At 34.8% G+C, this 17,937-nt stretch overlaps 4 protein-coding genes across 4 annotated transcripts; all 4 read right to left on the bottom strand.

The window, feature by feature from the left end:
* Window positions 1-569: 569 nt before the first annotated feature.
* Window positions 570-6,648, bottom strand: LOC108369038 (cytochrome P450 6g1-like). The gene is made up of 3 exons (XM_017624013.1): window positions 6,255-6,648; window positions 1,194-1,985; window positions 570-1,040 (listed from the first exon to the last, which is right to left on the bottom strand). The coding sequence occupies exons 1-3, from the start codon at window positions 6,576-6,578 to the stop codon at window positions 741-743; spliced, it is 1,416 nt and encodes a 471-aa protein (XP_017479502.1). The 5' UTR covers window positions 6,579-6,648; the 3' UTR covers window positions 570-740.
* A 155-nt stretch (window positions 6,649-6,803) lies between these two features.
* Window positions 6,804-14,824, bottom strand: LOC108369040 (cytochrome P450 6g1-like). Its single transcript, XM_017624015.1, has 2 exons — window positions 14,469-14,824; window positions 6,804-7,306 (listed from the first exon to the last, which is right to left on the bottom strand). The coding sequence occupies exon 2, from the start codon at window positions 7,296-7,298 to the stop codon at window positions 6,804-6,806; it is 495 nt and encodes a 164-aa protein (XP_017479504.1). The 5' UTR covers window positions 7,299-7,306; window positions 14,469-14,824.
* Window positions 14,825-14,881: 57 nt separating this feature from the next.
* On the bottom strand, window positions 14,882-16,816 carry LOC108369037 (methyltransferase-like protein 25). Its single transcript, XM_017624012.1, has 3 exons — window positions 16,388-16,816; window positions 16,101-16,307; window positions 14,882-16,047 (listed from the first exon to the last, which is right to left on the bottom strand). The coding sequence occupies exons 1-3, from the start codon at window positions 16,778-16,780 to the stop codon at window positions 15,121-15,123; spliced, it is 1,527 nt and encodes a 508-aa protein (XP_017479501.1). The 5' UTR covers window positions 16,781-16,816; the 3' UTR covers window positions 14,882-15,120.
* LOC108369039 (oral cancer-overexpressed protein 1) lies at window positions 16,745-17,277 on the bottom strand. The gene has a single exon (XM_017624014.1). The coding sequence runs from the start codon at window positions 17,235-17,237 to the stop codon at window positions 16,800-16,802; it is 438 nt and encodes a 145-aa protein (XP_017479503.1). The 5' UTR covers window positions 17,238-17,277; the 3' UTR covers window positions 16,745-16,799.
* Between the last annotated feature and the right edge of the window lie 660 nt (window positions 17,278-17,937).

Below are 17,937 nucleotides of genomic sequence, written 5' to 3'. Positions count from 1 at the left end.
CCAAATATCCATGGAAGCAATGGTATGCTCTACATTGGTGTGTCCAGAGGGGAATCCTGTAATATGAGCTTCTGAATAGTGGTCAGACGATCGATGGAGCTCTCTTATAGACAACAACTAATGTGACTGAAACGAGCGATTGCAGGAAAATGGCAGGCATGGGTCATTCTTCTTCAGCCATGGCAATTCTCGTCGAAACTGTGGTCAGAACTTATCGCAATGATACCGGAAGTGCTAACCCACCCACCTTATAGCCCAAACCTTGCACCATCAAACGACGATTTGTTCCGTTCGATGAAGAACGCCCCAACGGGAGTACAGTTCACTTAAATTGAATGTATCAAACATTGGCTTGATCTCCAAAGACGAGCAGTTTTATTGGCGCGGAATCAATACATTGCCCGAGAAATGGGAAAAGTCATAGCTAGCGTTGGCCAATACTTTCAATAAAATACATTGTACCAATCGATAAAAATCCTTCCAAACTTATGCATATAACCAATATAAATATAAGTATATGGTTTTCCAAAATAATTATTTTTATCATAAAATGAATACCACGTCGAGTCTCGACTTTTATTGTTCATAGTTTATCACATACGGCTGTATATTAAAGTTTTAAACGTATATTTACTATGTACAACAGTTTTTATATGTATATGAGTTTCATTATTTAATTTAAATATCAATTTATAATACGCCTTCATATGTACTTAAATACTTAAGTCCGACGTCCGTCCTTAATTCGCATTTTGCTTGTATATAACATCATTTACTACATTCAAGTATATGCCTTCCTTGTATTGCAACAGTACAGACAAGGGATCGAAAGTTATCTCCGCTGGTGTTTTATCGCAAACGGTCACGAAATTACTTTTCAAAATGTGAACCAAACCAATTTTGGATTGTAGTAAACCTATACGGCTACCAATACAATTGCGTGGACCAGTGCCAAATGGTAAGTAGGCCATGGGTTCGTGTAGCTTTTTATTCTCAGCGCTAAAACGTTCCGGATCGAAGGTGTCAGGATTGGACCAGTACTGGAAATATAAAAGGAAATTATTTATATAATGGATGGATAAAGAATACGTGGAGGAATAACTGGAAAAGCAAACATTTTAAGAGTCTACGCCTGAGCCGACTTCACAGTAGGCATTAATATGTACATCGCTCTCACATTCCGTTCAACTCACCTTGGGATCGCGTTGTATGCCGAAAATTGGTATATAAACAGCCATGCCGCTTGGTACTTTATAATCATAGTAGGGTAGTAGATCAAACGGATTGTCTTCTTCCCTCGGAAGGTGCTCGCGATCGAGCATAGGTAGTACGGGATACAAACGTAAGACTTCATCTACTACCATACCCAGATATGGTAAATTAGTGATGGTCTCATAGGATAATTTGCCATGATCGACCACAAGAGCGTCGCGAATTTCGTTGCGCAGTCGGTCCTGTAAATCCGGATGTTTGGCCAATTCGTACAGCGTAAAAGCCATCATTGAAGATGAAGTCTCAAAACCAGCCGTTAAAAATATTGCTGCCTGCGCTGTTAGCACATCCTGCGCCTCCTCATTGTACTCGTTCGTTGCAATCGCCTCCTTTTTCAAATCCAACAACACATCGATTAAATCGTTACGTATGGTACCAGTCTTCTCTCTTTCTATCATAACGTGATTGATGGTGTTGCGTAGAAACGACGAGAATTCAGCCGTGAAAACTTTTACTTTAAATGTGCTAACCCAATTCGGGTAGAAGAATGCGATGATAAAGGAGAGCGCTCTACCGGGCGTAAAATTCACAAACTTTCGCCCGTGTGTGCGAAATTCACCGTCTGGATTCTTCAAACTATTAGCGTGTATGCCAAAGGCAATCGATGCTATCACATCGGTGGTGAAGAGCGCACACACCTCCTTGATTTCGGTGTTGTAGGTATTGCCAGTCTTTGTGTGTTTCAGCAAATGGGACTCTAACTCAGAGCCAATCTGAAAAGACAAATGCAATTAATAAAGGCCTATATGCACATATTAGGGATGCCATTCCCGGGATTCCGGTGTTTTTGAGGTCCCGGGAAGCCCGGGACTTGTTTGCATTAATCCCGGGATCACGAAAAATTTGAGATATCGAATTGATAGTAACAACTTGTTTATGAATCTTGAAGTATGATTTTTGTAAAATGCCGTTTTGACTGCAATTAAAAAAAGCTTGAAACTGTACTTTTAAATTGCAGTCTGAGCCTTTTTGAAGAAGATTCAAATGAATTTACTCATAACATCGCTAATGTGAACGAAGGAGAGATTTTAAGGGAAAATTATGGCGTTTTCGTTTCTACAAAAAAGTTTGCCTTCCCATCGCCCCCTTCTTAGGGTTTGTGCGTAGAGGGCAACGAGAAGGTTGAATTTTTCGCTACAAACGAAATCAGCATTAGATAATTTTTTGTATAAACCTACTCAAAACTTCCTCAAACCGAAAAACTTATAATTTGTCCGACGTGCTGGTAGAAGTTCAAATATTTTGTAATGGAGGAGATAGGGGTCATTATCTTCAAATGGTTTATGACTACCTTTTGACAGTTCAGCCTAAAAGTGTTGAGAGCGAAATATGTTTTACATCAGTTGGTTTTGTATTTATGTAAAAACTTCAGGTCAAGATTAGAAGACTCCGCTTTTACGAAAAAAAATTTTAAGTGCCATAATAACAGACCCACCTAACAACATGTGTTTCGTTCGACCCGCTGAGTCCGATTTTGAGATCCGTTTGAGCCCTCAAAATTGCGAAAAAAGGCAAAAAATTCGCCATTCGCAATTTCTTTATAGAGTAGAACATGATAAAATATTTATTTATTTAAATGTTTTTATCATGGAGTAGAATAAATATGTTTAGAGAAATTGTTTTTGTATATTTTTGTTTAATGGTTTTCTATTAATCATTACTTTCAAAAGTACCTGGTATTTGCATTGTTATTTGTGATGTATATGTACGTTCCTCAATCACATGGTTTTAAAATATAATAAAAAAAATGTTTTACTTTAAAGTTTATCTGATTTAATAAATATCGCTAGCTCAGAGTGCGAAGTTGCTAAGTCCCAATTCAAAAATTGTACAGGAGAGGAAAAAACTTCTTATAGCCATTTTCTTCAAGTATTTCGCAAAACTTTGGATAAACCATTTTGCCTGTTAAAAGCAAAGCAAAACTCCATACAAATCAGAGAGATTCGATCTTTATTAAAAGATTTCGAACTAGTTTAGCCTTATCGAATTTTCAGAGCTTTTTTTGGACTTAGCAAATTTTCCTTTCATTGAATATAAACGAGAAAACATAGAACAAGGACCTTTACCCTTTTCGAAACGATGCATTTATAATTTATCTAGCCTCCTACATCAAAATATGATTTTTCATAAAAAGTGAAGTTAGCAATATTTCACTCTAAGCTAGCGATACGTGAGTTTTACAATCATTTTATCGTAAATTTTAAATAGTTTTATTTCAAAGTATGTTTAAATGCTTTTAGATATAGAATTTTTACTAATATTCATAAAAGTTATGACTCAATGTGGATTTATCCCGGGATTCCGAGATTACTTAAAAAATATCCCGAAATCCCATTATCACAATTTTCCTCATATTTTGGCATCCCTAGTACATATGGCCCAAAACGCAGACTGTTACATAAAATTTTGGCTCGCACTGCTTTCCAAATACCGCTGAAGCTCGCTAGAATACAATTTTCGGATAGTTTTTCTTGCATTTTAAAGCAGTTATGTGGCATTATTTAGTATATATCTAAAATATATGTAACTCCTGTTGTTTAGGAGTTATGAATGTTTCAACAGCGGGCTGTTAAATTACAATTTTTAAAAGAACTTTTTAAAGCTTCTTTATATTATTGAAAAAGTCTGCTCTCCTANAAGTATTTTAAATGCTTTTAGATATTGAATTTTTACTAATATTCATAAAAGTTATGACTCAATGTGGATTTGTCCCGGGATTCCGGGATTACTTAAAAAATATCCCGAAATCCCATTATCACAATTTTCCTCATATTTTGGCATCCCTAGTACATATGGCCCAAAACGTAGACTGTTACATAACATTTTGGCTCGCACTGCTTTCCAAATACTGCTGAAGCTCGCTAGAATACAATTTTCGGATAGTTTTTCTTGCATTTTAAAGCAGTTATGTGGCATTATTTAGTATATATCTATAATATATATGTAACTCCTGTTGTTTAGGAGTTATGAATGTTTCAACAGCGGGCTGTTAAATTACAATTTTTGAAAGAACTTTTTAAAGCTTCTTTATATTATTGAAAAAGTCTGCTCTCCTAATATAATGTTTTCAAAAGTTGTTACACAGTTTCTTAGCTTAACGATGGAACTCAAGAACTATGTATTAACTGAACTGAAACAACCAATTTTGAGGTACCAATATTTAAAAAAATTAGTCGGACTGTTGCGTTACAGTAAAATACTGTTACGTTACCTGTGCGATATACATGTAGCGATAAGATAATAATTGGGTTTTTAAATGGCTTGACATCTGATTCAAAGCAATTAAAAACATGATAATTATGAATACAGATGTGAAAGTTTCTGAGGTTGTGGAGCTGAAGGTCGTTTCCGAAGTATAGCTTACAATTTTGCTTGCAAAATGATCCCTATCTNAATAGTCGGACTGTTGCGTTACAGTAAAATACTGTTACGTTACCTGTGCGATATACATGTAGCGATAAGATAATAATTGAGTTTTTAAATGGCTTGACATCTGATTCAAAGCAATTAAAAACATGATAATTATGAATACAGATGTGAAAGTTTCTGAGGTTGTGGAGCTGAAGGTCGTTTCCGAAGTATAGCTTACAATTTTGCTTGCAAAATGATCCCTATCTTTAAATAAAAAAATAGATAAATTTATCTGAAAATCTATCTATCTATTTATCTGAAAGACGGTTACATAACAATAATTTTCCACTGAAAACACATGGCCAATAAAGAGTACAGGGAACTATTTTATTTGATTGTCCGCGCCAAAAACCTTTTTGATATTTTGGACTGCTACATTACATTAAAAAATACTGCCGACTTTGAAGAGAAGCAAATATATTGCAAAAAATTGTGGTCCTTAAATATAAACTACCCTTTAATTTCATATTTTGCTTTTTTAATTTTCATTAAATTAAAGGTGTCTCAGGTTTAATTGAATTTTCATGTTTGAGAGAGGGAGATTCGTGTTAATATTCCGATATCTTGAAATATGTGTGACCCAGATATAATCAAAAATCTGCGAAACCTGAGAAAAAATTGTTCCCCATTGGTTTCGTTTTCGGCGATTNTTGTCCGCGCCAAAAACCTTTTTGATATTTTGGACTGCTACATTACATTAAAAAATTCTGCCGACTTTGAAGAGAAGCAAATATATTGTAAAAAATTGTGTTAACTGAATTTTCATGTTTGAGAGAGGGAGATTCGTGTTAATATTCCGATATCTTGAAATATGTGTGACCCAGATATAATCAAAAATGTGCGAAACCTGAGAAAAAATTGTTCCCCATTGGTTTCGTTTTCGGCGATTTAGGCCATATGTGGAAGCGCAACTTTCAACATTAGACCGTACCACCTTATGGCAAAAAAAAGTGTGCCGTATGCCTTCGAATTTGAAGTATCTTGGCAAAGCAATTTCGTTCATTTTTTTATGGCCGATCTTAGAGGCTGCCTGTTTAAAATTTTCGTCAAATCTTGGATATTTACAGCCGGATGTTAAAGTATGATATTTATATCGACGTGTTTTGTCAATTTTTTTTTTGTTCCAATGGTCGTTGATCCTAAGTTCCGCGTTCTAGCTATAATTTACCTTACTTGGCATTGGAAGGCAGGTAAGGGTGNACATTTTTTTATGGCCGATCTTAGAGGCTGCCTGTTTAAAATTTTCGTCAAATCTTGGGTATTTACAGCCGGATGTTAAAGTATGATATTTATATCGACGTGTTTTGTAAATTTTTTTTTTTGTTCCAATGGTCGTTGATCCTAAGTTCCGCGTTCTAGCTATAATTTACCTTACTTGGCATTGGAAGGCATGTAAGGGTGATAGGAACTGAGGTCGACAGGTAAGTATAGAACGGTGTTGCGATGAGCTTTATCTTACTTATAAACAATCGACCAAAACAATTTTTTTTTTGTGAAATTGCCTGGCAAAAATACTTTCGATTCAAAGGTTATGTTACGGTCTAATCTACACATTTGTTTGATTTACTTGCCTCAGTCATTAGCGTATACATTTGCTTAATTTTTCCCGAAGTGAACACCGGTGAAATTCTCGTTCTCAGCTCCCTCCATTGTGGATTGCGTACGAAAAATAGATTATTCGATGCCAAAGGATCACCGTGTGGATCACAAGCGGCAAAACGATTAGCGAACTTTTGAAATTCTTTAATTAGCACGGATTTGATGAGTTCCGGCTCGCGTAGCACTAAAGCTGGCTTGTTTAGTATATAAATGCCGACTGCTGCTGCTTTCGTCACCGTAGCATCCTTATAGACATCGGAGAGATACAGGAAGAAACTGTTGCTGAGCGTAAACATGACTTGAATGTTGCCAATCAGTGGGAATGGTTTTATAAAGGGAATGTTGTGCCGCTTCCAGTACCCATATNTGTAAGGGTGATAGGAACTGAGTTCGAGAGGTAAGTATAGAACGGTGTTGCGATGAGCTTTATCTTACTTATAAACAATCGACCAAAACAATTTTTTTTTTTTTTGTGAAATTGCCTGGCAAAAATACTTTCGATTCAAAGGTTATGTTACGGTCTAATCTACAAATTTGTTTGATTTACTTGCCTCAGTCATTAGCGTATACATTTGCTTAATTTTGCCCGAAGTGAACACCGGTGAAATTCTCGTTCTCAGCTCCCTCCATTGTGGATTGCGTACGAAAAATAGATTATTTGATGCCAAAGGATCACCGTGTGGATCACAAGCGGCAAAACGATTAGCGAACTTTTGAAATTCTTTAATTAGCACGGATTTGATGAGTTCCGGCTCGCGTAGCACTAAAGCTGGCTTGTTTAGTATATAAATGCCGACTGCTGCTGCTTTCGTCACCGTAGCATCCTTATAGACATCGGAGAGATACAGGAAGAAACTGTTGCTGAGCGTAAACATGACTTGAATGTTGCCAATCAGTGGGAATGGTTTTATAAAGGGAATGTTGTGCCGCTTCCAGTACCCATATGTGTAACGACACCAGACGTATACGATCGCCAAGAGAGCCGCCAAGAGGCCAATGGTTTCTGTAGAAAGCATTTTATGCACTGCTTTCGAAAAAGAAAAGGAAGCGAGAGAGAAAAAACATTATTTAACAGAAGAATAATTAAATAACTATTGGATTTTGATTAATAAATTGAAAAGTTACTAATAGTCTAGTCAAATTGGCATTGCGATGCTAAATTAATTCACCGTCGATGCAAAAATACCCCTTCGAAACGGCCTGAATCACATATTAACTAAAAGTATCATAAAAATATGGATGCAGAACATAGCGAAACAAGTAATTTTTAAGAGAAAAAAAACCGACCTCAATTTTCATATAAAAATTTAAGAGTACATTTAATTTCTTCATGATCCAAAGATCGGATCTAAACCAAATTAGTATGGGACCACCCTTCCTTTAAAAAAAGAATTATAGAAATCAGTTGACGTGGTGCAAAGTTATGCGGTAACATACATACATAAAAGAAATATTCCGACGAATTGATAATCTCCTCCTTTTTTTGAAGTCGGTTAAAAAAGTCGGCCGCTGTAGTGTAGTGGTAAGCAGTGCGCGCTTTCACTCCGAAACGACTAGGTTTAAGCTCTGGTGAAAGCAACATCGCAAAAAAATATAGGATAAAGGTTTCTTCTTAACAGCGGTCGTCCCTCGGCAGGCAATGGCAAACCTCCGAGTGTATTTCTGCCATGAAAAATAGGTTCTCATAAAAATACAATCGCCATTCGGAGTCGGCGCAAAACTGTAGGTAGCTCCCCTTTGTGAGACAACATCAAACAAATTGGAGGAGAAGCTCGGCCAAACACTAACATATGTGTAAGCGCCAATCTATTATTATAAAAATAAAACATATATGTCTTCATATGCATGTACATATATAAAAATTTTAAGTTAAGTTCGTTTGTTCGGCGGACGAAAACTCAAAAACGACTTCATCGATTTGAAGAATTATATTTTTGGCTTGTTAGCTATAAACTCCGAATGATATAAAGCATAAAAAAGAAGATTCGTAAGCTATGTATTTGAAAACTTTCGATTAATTAAATTCATTAAATAAATGAAATATTACAACTTAAGAAAGCTTAATTTGGAAATTATTGTTTAAAAGAGTTTCCACATAATCGAAAATTTAATTCAATTAAATTGATAAGATAAAAAACATATTATTACAATCAGTCTTTCGTAAGACAATTGTCAATTCTTGCAGCTATCTTGAAAGCTCTTCTCTGTCTTTCGAAGGAATTACTGAGTGATCTGCTAACGATGAGTTTTTTTAGCAATAAAATTTCTACAGATTAAGTTAAATAAAAAAAAAAAAGTTTTTTCTCTCTTTGAAATAATAAAAACTAAAAGGAAAGGAACGTCAAATTTAAAAAAATATAAAAGTTAAATTAATAGAGAAAAAATAAATCAAATTAGTTTTTAAAAGTTAAATGAAATTTACTAAAATATATTTTTCTTTTTAAAATAAAATCTAAAAACTAAAAGGAAATTGAATTTGAAAAAATTAAAGTAAAAAATAAAATAAGTTCTAAAAAAATAAATGAAATTAAAAAAATTATTTTGCTTAAAAAAATAAACACATAAAATTAAGTTAAAAAAGAAAAATTAAATGAAATTAAAAAAAATGTAGTATTTCCTTTTTAAAACAATAAAATTTAAAAACTAAAAGAAGTTTAACCTAAAAAGAGAAAATACACATAAACAAAAAATTCCGCTGTCCGAGGACTCAAACCTCGAATCTATCGAATGGTACACCAATGCTTTGCTCTCTTGGCCATTGGGACTATTGGAGTTGGGCTAGCCCAATGATATACAAGTGCTTTCTCTCAAAAGGGCTTTTGGCCATGAAAGTTGGCAATGAGAGCTTCTTTGTAAGTTTGTCGAGCCAGAATAAACAAAATCTTTCATAGAGGCGGGGATTTTTCATACTGATCTCCAAATCGAAGAGTCTATTCGACCACCGAATTCGGCCAGAGTTTTTCAGGCACAGGTCTTTGCCATAGAAGAGACGAGAAAAATAATTTTGGCCCGAAGCTAATAGGGACCAGCATTGCTATTTTCTCGGATCGATTCCCATTTTTCATTTATATCCGATCGTGAAAAGTTTCTAGTTTAAGCAGGATTCAGATTCGATTGCGAAAATTATCGGGTGTCGTCTGTGACTGTAGCTTTTCGACGTCGAACTTTCGGCGGACATATCACAACGTTATCGATTGGGTTTTTCGTCTTTGATGAGGGGTAAACCAAATGCTTTTTATAGATGTTTCGACTCTGATGTAGGGTAGTACAATATACATAACTTCCATGTACCGTGCTGCAGCGAAGTCGATGAGCCTCTCCCCGTTGTCGGAGGTGTTGTCCTGAAGACTGAAATTTCCGACTGTTGGACCAAATATATTTAGCTTTCCTGCGGTTTGTTGTAATTCATTCACTGATGGGGTGAACCTGGATAAAAGATAGAATGATTGACTCGGTTTTTTTTTTTTTTTTTAAAATCTATGCACGTTTTTTTGAAATCTTGATTTTTCGAATATCGAATAAACCGGATTTTTTTTGTCGAAGAAACTGGTTATTTTCATTTAATCCAAATCTTGACTTCTGAATAAAACTTTTAGGTTATTCAAAGTTTTGCAGTTCAAGGGAAGCCCCTAAATAGTTTCAAAATTATATATAGGTTATGTGTGCATGAACAGTATATCATATCTGATTCCAATAAACGAATGCTTGGCGCTTAAACGCTTTCTATGTGTTTGGCCGAACTTCTCTTCGCGTTCGTGATCTATTTTATTACACTTGGAGAGTGGCCATTGTCTGCCGAGGGGCGACAGCTGCTTGAAAAAAAACTTATTTTGCTGTTGATGGATCCAGAAATTGAACCAGGGATCTCCCGAGCAACAGTAAGCATCTCTAAGCAACCGGTTACGGCGGCAAGAGCACTACTCAAAGCCGAAATAATCATAAAAAAGCAGTAAAGTATTAAACAAAGACCAAGCGGGAATTTTTCACTAATTTTATATATTTTAATTTTTATATAAAAAACTTTGTACCTCTTTTGCCTTTCCCCTCTTATTATCTTTACTGTTAATAGTTTTATTGTATTTTTTGGTCATGACTTCATACATTTTCACTGTATAAAAATTATGTAAAATAATAATATAATAACTCGAAAACCAGATTTGGAAAAAGGCGAATAATCGAATACCCTAATAAAAGCACTATTAAGGTCTACGCCCAACTACCCACAACAAATTTGTGCGCTGTCTCATAGCAGCTGTAATAGATGTCGCAGCCTACAAATTTTCAAATCATAAAGCCCTAAACTGCATATTTCTGCTTTTTTCGACTTTCATAGCCCGTGAGTATATACATTTTTGTTCTAGGTAATCAACTCAAACGGTTCAATAGTTATAACATTTTTAATGAAAAAAAATGTATTTATTTATTTATTTATTTTATGTTATTTACATGGAAATTTTCAAATGCCCACCGATACCTTTCAAAATTGGAATCAAAATTTTTCCAGATGGGAGAATTTTCTTCTCAGTGAATAGGTCCTTTTAGGGTCCTGAATTGGATAGGTTAGTTACCGTAATGTTCATACAAGTACGCGGTGTCACCCCAATTTTCCAAAAACTTGTTTAAAATGCATTTCTTGCTAAAGATTTACTCCAAACATCAATTTTGAAAACACTCACTTCAGTGGTTCCTGATTTATCGAAAATTTCGTATTTCTCTAAATTGCCGTTGTGTGGGATTTAAATGTCGTTATTGCCCGATTTTTTAAATTCTCAGTGGTTTGGTATGTTTTACCACGACCAACAACTGTGCGGCCAACTTCCGTCATATGGGATGTAGGCATGGTAATTGTCTGATTTTGCGTATTTTTAATACCCCCTTGGCTTAAAAGAAATACACGCACAAATTTTCGTTCAGATATCATCGCTTTGCGCGCCATTCCACGCATACGCCAAATGCAATACCACGTATATGATAGTCCGAAAATTTTGCAAAAGGGCGAAGAAACATGTTTTCTTCAGAACATTTGAATGAGCTTCTACAATAATTATTTACTATTAAATTTGTGAAGTAACCAAAACAATTTTTTAATGCCACCTTATACGTGGTATTGGATTTGGCATATACGAGGTATTGTGCGCCAAGCGACGATATTTCAATTTTTACTCGAGTTCACGTGAGCACAAACGAACGGATGGAAAGACAATCACTTTTCATAAATACCAAATATTTATAAAACCTTAGTTCGCGAAAGAATCAGTCATACATTTCCCAAATTGTCTTGTGGTATCGTCGCATATGTCACAATATGCACTCGCAGAGCGCAATACGATTTGCTGGAATGGACTTGAGTAATTTGATTTCCGCTTGGGGTCGGACTTTGTCACCTTTGAATAAATCGTTAATATTAAATACGTTTTTTAATCTCATCGACATTAATTAGGCACATACTTTTTATTTAATCTATTTAGAAAAATTTCGCCTCTGGACATCGGCAGTTTTGATGTATACATAAATATTCACAATGTTTTCCATGTAACATAAATATTTTTCGTTAAATTCGTATATGTAAGTATGTATGTACATTAGACTGGGTCGGTCCCCATACAAAAAAAAAAGTTGCTAATGTCCGCCCCTAAATTTAAAGATTATGTTGAGAGGGTTCTGGAAAAATTTATTTTTTTTTTTTAACCCTCCGAAATACAGCCGAAATGGTTTTTTCGTTGTAACTTGGTTATTTGACGGCCGATTTTTAAAATTGATATGTCATTATTTTTGTCTTGAGAAGCTTCACTTTTCGTTCTTATGTCTTTTTAAGCTTTGAAGTCGCGTTCGCATGATAAGGGCAGAAACAAAATTTTACCCCCCCTAAAGCATATTTTTTTCCTTACCAAACGAAAGTACTTAAAAATTCAAGAAAATGTTGCCTTCAAACTATATTACTAAAATAATCAACAAAAAAGTTATTTCACTTACAATATTTATTGCTACTTAAGCAAATTTTGGCGCGAATCAAGGCTTTTATATTGGTCTCGGCTTTCTAATTTTGCAAAAATGTGGCCCATTCCTGATCATTATATTCATAAGGATGTTTTTTTACATTGTAATAACTTTGAAGGAGGCTTTCAATGTTTCTCCGGAGCGTAGTTCTTGTAACTATAGGGATGTTTGCCTGCTGCCACAACTTTGAAATTGTGTTCATAACTATTGGCAAATATTCATTGAGACTTCGATTTTTTGGAACACTTGCAGAGCCGTAATATTTAAGGAACAAAAAATATTCAATAACACCACGTTTCGTAGGTAACATTTTAATATCAATATCGCGCTTAACGAAAGCCATTTTTAAATTGCACACACTGTTAAGTCACTTTTTAACTTTATTTCACCAGCACAATTTATGGTATTAATTATAAATTATTATTATCAATACGAAACAACAGGTTTGACTCACTTATTTACTTTGACTTCCACAATTTATAAAATTTATTGGCATGATTAAATTACAAGAGGTTAGCTCGCTATTGACAGCGTCAGTTTTGCACTCCCCGGGTTGCTGATGCGACGAAAACAAAGAGTATGAATTTGGGAAAAATCGTAGCAAAAATGTACCTAAATTGGTACGAAAGCAGTGAGATTAAATTTCCAACTAAGAAAACTGTTGGAGGAATTTGTGGGGGCGAATTTTGTTAGCTGACCTAACCATGGGTAAACGACTTCATAGCTTAAAAGGAAATGTGATGACATGTTAATTTTAAAAATCGGCCGTCAAATACCCAACTTTCAACGAAAAAACCTTTTCGGTTGTATTTCGAAGGGTTAAAAAAAAAATAAAATAAAAATTTCGAAATCCTCTCAACATAATCCTTAAATTTAGGTTACTCTGTTGCATAAAAAAAATCAATTTTTGTTGTACTGTGTTATTATACTTACATCTGAAACTCATGTTGACCTGTGATATTAAAAGTGCTATAACTCCTTTGTTTATTATTTTAGTAATATAGTTTGAAGGCAACATTTTCTTGAATTTTTAAGTACTTTCGTTTGGTAAGGAAAAAAATATACTTTAGGGGGGGTAAAATTTTGTTTCTGCCCTTATCATGCGAACGCGACTTCAAAGCTTAAAAAGACATAAGAACGAAAAGTGAAGCTTCTCAAGACAAAAATAATGACATATCAATTTTAAAAATCGGCCGTCAAATAACCAAGTTACAACGAAAAAACCATTTCGGCTGTATTTCGGAGGGTTAAAAAAAAAAATAAAAAATTTTTCCAGAACCCTCTCAACATAATCTTTAAATTTAGGGGCGGACATTAGCAACTTTTTTTTTCGACCCAGTCTAATGTACATACATAAATATGCAAATCCAAGTTTAAAACTTTATACGAAATTTAGGAAAATTCTAAAAATTTTCAATATTCATCTTTAAGATTTCAAGGTTTTTAACCGGAATTAAAAAATAATAATAATTAGCTCAATTGTATTGATTTTTTATAATTTTTTTTTTGCTGACGGTGCTACTCATTTTGTTCTAAATTACACTACATACATAAGTTTGGGAGGGAGTATTTTAGTCCCTAGTCTTTCTGCCGGGAAAACTCTAATTTTCCTATTTAAATTCTTTGTAATTTATTTTATTTGATTAGTTTCACTTAAGTGAAAATTTATTTTATTTTATTTTTGTCAACTTAATTTAAATTTATTTCATTTAATTTAAATTTTGGCCGAGCTTCTCAGCCAAGGAGTAACATATGTGTAAGCGCCAATCTATTATTATTGTTATTATTAATTTGAATTTAATTTTGCTTAATATATGTTAAATTTGTATATTTCACTTAATTTTTTAAGACATTTGAAAGCTTTAACTAGGAAAAGATTAAATTTTTAATTTTTCAATTGGTCTATTTTATATTTTTGGATTTGCCTAAATTTTCACATTTCACAATTAACAGATGTACTATTTAAATACATATAGTTTTTAATTTTTTTATTGAGAAAAGTTTTTTGCGAAAAAACATGCATTAATTTCATTTTGGAAAACATTTGTCCACATGCTCATATGTTAGATACTATACACAATTGCACTTTCTTCGATTTTTAAATTGCTTAGGATATGTATGTATGTATTATTATGATTGTATGTATATACCCGTATGTTTATATCTTTACACTGTTGCATTGTAATTACCTTTACCAAATTTTATGAAAAAATCGTTTGTATTCTTTTCCGTCTTTCCATCTGCAGTTCAATCGAAACACTTAAACACAATAGTCCCACAGGTTTGTGCTTATATTAGGTCTATATTTATATATATACTTGTACTTAAATTAGCAATATAAATAAAACAATAAGGTGTTATCAAATCTCAAGTAAACGTACACACAGAAACAATCGCTTGATTAGCAGAATTACCTAAAATCTCTTAAAAGTAATAAAAATATGTATGTCCTTTATTTTCGCTATTATTAATATGCAATGTGTCTTGCTATACGTACGCTACTACAAATATAAACACGCCATAAAGAAAACATTTTCAATCAAATTATCTTGTGTGTAATTAGCGATTTATTTAATANAAAAATATGTACATATGTCCTTTATTTTCGCTATTATTAATATGCAATGTGTCTTGCTATACGTACGCTACTACAAATATAAACACGCCATAAAGAAAACATTTTCAATCAAATTATCTTGTGTGTAATTAGCGATTTATTTAATAACGTATTTATTAGTGTGTATATGTTTGTTTTTAATTTTATTCAGCAGCTCATTCAACCGGTGTTTTACAATTGCGGGTTTAGGTATGTTGTCAAGCATGTAGCCTACATTATTGGCGTCATCTATCCGCGTCCTTCACCGCGATAATGCCAAAGCGCCGCGGTGATATAACTGCATCAAATACCGATAGCAAGTAACTTTTCTCATATCCCAATTCTTTGAGATATAACAGCCGATCTAACAATATTAGACTCTCTAGCACTTGTGCAAAACACATGCGCATCAAGTGGAATAAATGCATATAATGCGCATCAAATGCATACTGCTGCTGCACTCTTTCAATAGATTCCGCACTCCAATGCAAGTCGGCATTAGATGTAGAAAGTTTTTTACTACAAAGCTCAATATACTCGCTAAAATTGCTGTACTTTCGTATTTTGCCTACTTGCACTTTTTGTTTTAAATCGCTGGCACTCTCCCAAATCAATACTTCTAATAGTGCCCGATAATAGAGCGAAATATTCATTAAGCTACGCTCGCTAGTGACGCGCTCTAACGATTGTGTGGCTAACATGCGCGCGTTACGGCCAAGGGCTATGCCCTTGTCACGTAGAAATTGGCTCATTGGAAACCCGGTTGAGGTTTGAAGCGCGGAAACCTTTTCATTTTCAAAATATTCTGGCTTGGCGTATTCTTCTTGCAGGAGGTGATAACAGCAGCCAATATTGCAGATTAGTTTGCAGTGCGCTTGTTCGTGAAAAACGCGTAGGCATGTGGGCGCCAAGTTGCCGCAGGTGTGTAGACCAGTTAGACAGATATATGATGTATCGGCGGCGTCTGGAAAGTGTTGTTTCAGCAATTCAGATATATTTATATCAGGGGTGATAAACGCGGCTGTTGTTTTGTAGAGTGCGCCTTGTTTAATTAAACTTTCAACGGGTTTGTACGAAATATTTTCGTTAGTTGCCGGTTTCTTCCCACATCGCGCGGGCGTTAAGCCCTGTTGCTGTAACCCTGAACGTTTCACCAAGCCATTCCAAACGCGCTATGACGACATATATTTGTAATTTAAATATTTTGTGATTGTTTTGATACTACCTGAAGCTTTCGGTTACGTTCTAGAGCGCTTTCTGTGTTTAATTCTTGGAAGTCTATACCAAGCACACGGTGGCCATACTGCAATGCTAGGCGAGATGATAGGTAACCTTTGCCATCGCCAGCATCGACAACGAAAACTTCAGTAGTATCTCTATGCGCTACGCTACTTTGAATCAAGCGATCAACTAATGTAGCAGTTATCTCAACCTGCAAATTAAAATGAGATATAAATGCTTGCATTTTCATTAGCCAAGCATAACAACGTACATAAATTACAAACCGCTTACCTCATGTCTTTTCTTTTCACTCATGAATTCTTTAATGCTTAGATTTTGCTCTAAGTCTGCAGCTAAACCGAGCTCTTTAAATAAAACTTCCATTGGTGTTAATAGATCGACACATTTATCTAGACGTTGGCGCTCGCATGTGCCTAGAAATCTTTTGAAACCACTAAATTCGTCTGTATCCACACCTTTGTTCGCATTTTTCCAAAAAACTGTTTCAATGCAGCTTTGAACACTCTCCACATCGGGAACTTCAATTTTCAGTTCATCTGGCATGTAACGTTGCCAATATTTTTCAGTTAAATAACTAACCATGTGGCAGTTGACAAACTCCCAATGCGGCTGCATAAATTGTAGAATCTCTTCCAAACGTGCGCGTATTTGACCGATGCTCATCTTGCTGATTGCTCAAGATTTAAAAAGATAAATCTTTGTTTTTGCCCTGCTGAGTTGTATCGACGTCTTCCACTTTATTGCCAAATTTACCTACTTTGCCAGTGGTCAGTACACGCACACGTTTGTACTGATTGCGTATGCTCTCTACCGTTCCAATTATATCTGCTTCTGGATTATTATCACGTGGAAAGTCGTCTATGCTTTTTCGCAATTGTTGGAGCGAACGTCGGACTTTTTCTGTATGATTTTGCGTTTGCTGCGCCACAACAGTGGCATATATTTCAGCTAGTTCTACACCTAGTTGTACACCTTGCGCGTAGCCCAATTGGTAGCCTTCTTGTTCGCCTTGTGAGCGTCCTACTTCCAATCCTTCCTCGTAACCTTCACGATTAAGTTTTTCCTCTGCTAGGACAATGTCGTCGAGCAATTCATTAAAGTCCTGCTTCTCGGCGTTCATATCAATGCACAAAAAATGTTAACGCGGTCAAATAAAAACAATTAATTTGACAATTAGCAGCTGATCAGCTGAAGTGAATGCTTCTTCTTTTGTTGACTATGGTGAATGGTATTCTATCGGCAGTGATCGGACTCTCCTCATTGTTGCTTACTGCCACTTTTTTGAGCATCACCACCCAAAGTCTGATATCTACAACATTTTCGCGTTTTTGAGTACCTAGTTTTATTTCTGCTCGACATAATTTTCTTACGTTTTAAGCAAAAAATTGGAGAAATGTTTGGGTGGGGTTTAGTACCGCTCACAACTATTTCGGGCTATTCCGTCCAAATGGGTGGCCCGATCCAAAAAAAATTTCACACACTTGTAGTCAAGGGTCCACGCAATATTTTAACACTCACTTTTGTAAATTTTGGTTACTAATTTATTTACAAATTGGGTTTGAAATATGCCCTTTTTTGTAAAATTCGGAAATTAGCGTACATTTATCACTCCTATTCTGCTTAAATTAGCCACTTCACCAATATATTTTTGTATTCCCCTTCACTTTACACTTTACTTGATTTGTTATAACTTGCTTTACGACTTTAATATTAACCAATTCATCACAATTCATTAAATAAAAACACCTTCAAAATCACGCGTCTGACTTTGGTTGCATATGCAAATTAAATGGCGGAGTTCAGCTGTCAAACTCCAAAAT

This window comes from Rhagoletis zephyria, unplaced genomic scaffold (genome assembly GCF_001687245.7).
Source record: "Rhagoletis zephyria isolate East Lansing unplaced genomic scaffold, Rhagoletis_zephyria_1.1 Rzeph_scaffold_03474, whole genome shotgun sequence".
Classification (NCBI taxonomy): Eukaryota; Metazoa; Arthropoda; class Insecta; order Diptera; family Tephritidae; genus Rhagoletis; species Rhagoletis zephyria.
This window is presented reverse-complemented; position numbering and strand designations above follow the sequence as displayed.

Coding starts and splice junctions, on each gene's coding strand:
- LOC108369038 (XM_017624013.1), bottom strand. CDS start 6,578: ATGTTTACGCTCAGCAACAGTTTCTTCCTGTATCTCTCCGATGTCTAT. Junction 1,986..6,254: donor TGTATACGCTAATGACTGAG/GCAAGTAAATCA, acceptor TTGTCTTTTCAG/ATTGGCTCTGAGTTAGAGTC. Junction 1,041..1,193: donor GCATACAACGCGATCCCAAG/GTGAGTTGAACG, acceptor TTATATTTCCAG/TACTGGTCCAATCCTGACAC.
- LOC108369040 (XM_017624015.1), bottom strand. CDS start 7,298: ATGCTTTCTACAGAAACCATTGGCCTCTTGGCGGCTCTCTTGGCGATC.
- LOC108369037 (XM_017624012.1), bottom strand. CDS start 16,780: ATGAGCATCGGTCAAATACGCGCACGTTTGGAAGAGATTCTACAATTT. Junction 16,308..16,387: donor GTGAAAAGAAAAGACATGAG/GTAAGCGGTTTG, acceptor TTTAATTTGCAG/GTTGAGATAACTGCTACATT. Junction 16,048..16,100: donor AACGTAACCGAAAGCTTCAG/GTAGTATCAAAA, acceptor ATGTCGTCATAG/CGCGTTTGGAATGGCTTGGT.
- LOC108369039 (XM_017624014.1), bottom strand. CDS start 17,237: ATGAACGCCGAGAAGCAGGACTTTAATGAATTGCTCGACGACATTGTC.